Raw genomic sequence first — 1,901 nt, forward strand, 5'->3', positions numbered from 1 at the left:
TACTTCATTTTTCTATCTTTTTTCCGTAAATAAATATATGTATTTTTTTGATTCTGGTAAATGGTAACCTGTTCAACCACTACGACCAACAAACCGCCGCTCTGGCCATGGAGGTAAACTCAGTTTTTTTCTTTTTTTTCCATAAAAAAAAATATATATATAATTCTGCTCTTTAGTTCACCAATACTTCATTTTTCTCCTTTTTTCCATAAATAAATATATATATTTTTTTGAGTCTGGTAAATGGTAACCTGCTCAACCACTACGACCAGCAAACCGCGGCTCTGGCCATGTAGGTAAATTCCGTTTTTTTCTTTTTTTTCCCATTTAAAAAAAAAAAAAAAATTCCACTCTTTAGTTCACCAATGCTTCATTTTTCTCCTTTTTTTCCGTAAATGAATATATATATTTTTTTGATTCTGGTAAATGGTAACCTGCTCAACCACTACGACCAGCAAACCGCTGCTCTGGCCATGGAGGTAAACTCAGATATTTTCTTTTTTTTCCATAAAAAAAATAATAATTCTACTCTTTTAGTTCACCAATACTCTTATTTTTCCATAAATAAATATATATATTTTTTTGAGTCTGGTAAATGGTAACCTGCTCAACCACTACGACCAGCAAACTGCCGCTCTGGCCATGGAGGTAAATTCAGTTTTTTTCTTTTTTTCCATTAAAAAAAAAAAAAAAAACCCCAAAACTCCACTCTTTAGTTCACCAATACTTCATTTTTCTTAAATATATGTATCTATTTTTGAGTCTGGTAAATGGTAACCTGCTCAACCACTATAACCAGCAAACCGCCGCTCTGGCCATGGAGGTAAAATCATTTATTTTCTTTTTTTCCCATTAAAAAAAAAATAATTCTACTCTTTAGTTCACCAATACTTCATTTTTCTTCTTTTATTCCATAAATAAATATATATATTTTTTTAAGTCTGGTCTGCTCAACCACTACGACCAGCAAACCGCTGCTCTGGCCATGGAGGTAAACTCATTTATTTTCTTTTATTCCATTTAAAAAAAAAAAAAATTCTACTCTTTAGTTCATCAATATTTCATTTTTCTTCTTTTTTCCAAAAATAAATATATATATATTTTTTGAGTCTGGTAAATGGTAACCTGCTCAACCACTACGACCAGCAAACCGCCGCTCTGGCCATGGAGGTAAACTCATTTATTTTCTTTTTTTTTCCATTAAAAAAAAATAATAATTCTACTCTTTTAGTTCACCAATACTTCATTTTTCTTCTTTTTTCCAAAAATAAATATATATATTTTTTTGAGTCTGGTAAGTGGTAACCTGCTCAACCACTACGACCAGCAAACTGCCGCTCTGGCCATGGAGGTAAACTCATTTATTTCCTTTTTTTCCATTAAAAAAAAACAAAAGAAAACCCCAAAACTCTACTGTTTAGTTCACCAATACTTCATTTTTCTTCTTTTTTTCCGTAAATAAATATATATATTTTTTTGAGTCTGGTAAATGGCAACCTGCTCAAACTGCAGCTCTGGCCATGGAGGTAAACTCATTTATTTTCTTTTTTTCCATTAAAAAAATATATATAATTCTGCTCTTTAGTTCACCAATACGTCATTTTCCTTCTTTTTTCCATGAAAAATATTGAGCAGAAAATCCTGAATTTCTCACTCCTTTAGTACCAATTTTATTCCTTTTCACCCCCTCCTAAACCTCCCCCAATTCCTCGACTTTTCCCATTCCTCCCTTCAACCTCCCAAATTCCAAAAACTGACAGAAAATCGAGTTTTAATCAGCTTTTATTTTGTAATCACCGCGATCTTCGTCACTAATTAGCGGCCAGGATTAATTTCCTCGTTAGCGCCGAACAATGGAGCCGGGCAGGATCACATCGTGAGCCGATTAAAACCTTCTCCTT

The 1,901-nt window shown here is 32.8% G+C and overlaps 1 protein-coding gene across 1 annotated transcript in view; it reads left to right on the forward strand.

Annotated features, from left to right (window-relative positions):
* Positions 1 to 1,111: 1,111 nt before the first annotated feature.
* LOC130586851 (frizzled-3) overlaps positions 1,112 to 1,901 on the forward strand; it is a 34,342-nt gene continuing 33,552 nt past the window's right edge. The window contains exon 1 of the mRNA XM_057387766.1: positions 1,112 to 1,170. Within this exon, the coding sequence (XP_057243749.1) occupies positions 1,165 to 1,170 (6 nt within the window). The 5' untranslated portion in view covers positions 1,112 to 1,164. The remainder of the gene's footprint in view (positions 1,171 to 1,901) is intronic.

This window comes from Malurus melanocephalus, unplaced genomic scaffold (assembly GCF_030028575.1).
Source record: "Malurus melanocephalus ecotype Western Australia unplaced genomic scaffold, MMel_1.1 scaffold_1357, whole genome shotgun sequence".
Lineage (NCBI taxonomy): Eukaryota > Metazoa > Chordata > Aves > Passeriformes > Maluridae > Malurus > Malurus melanocephalus.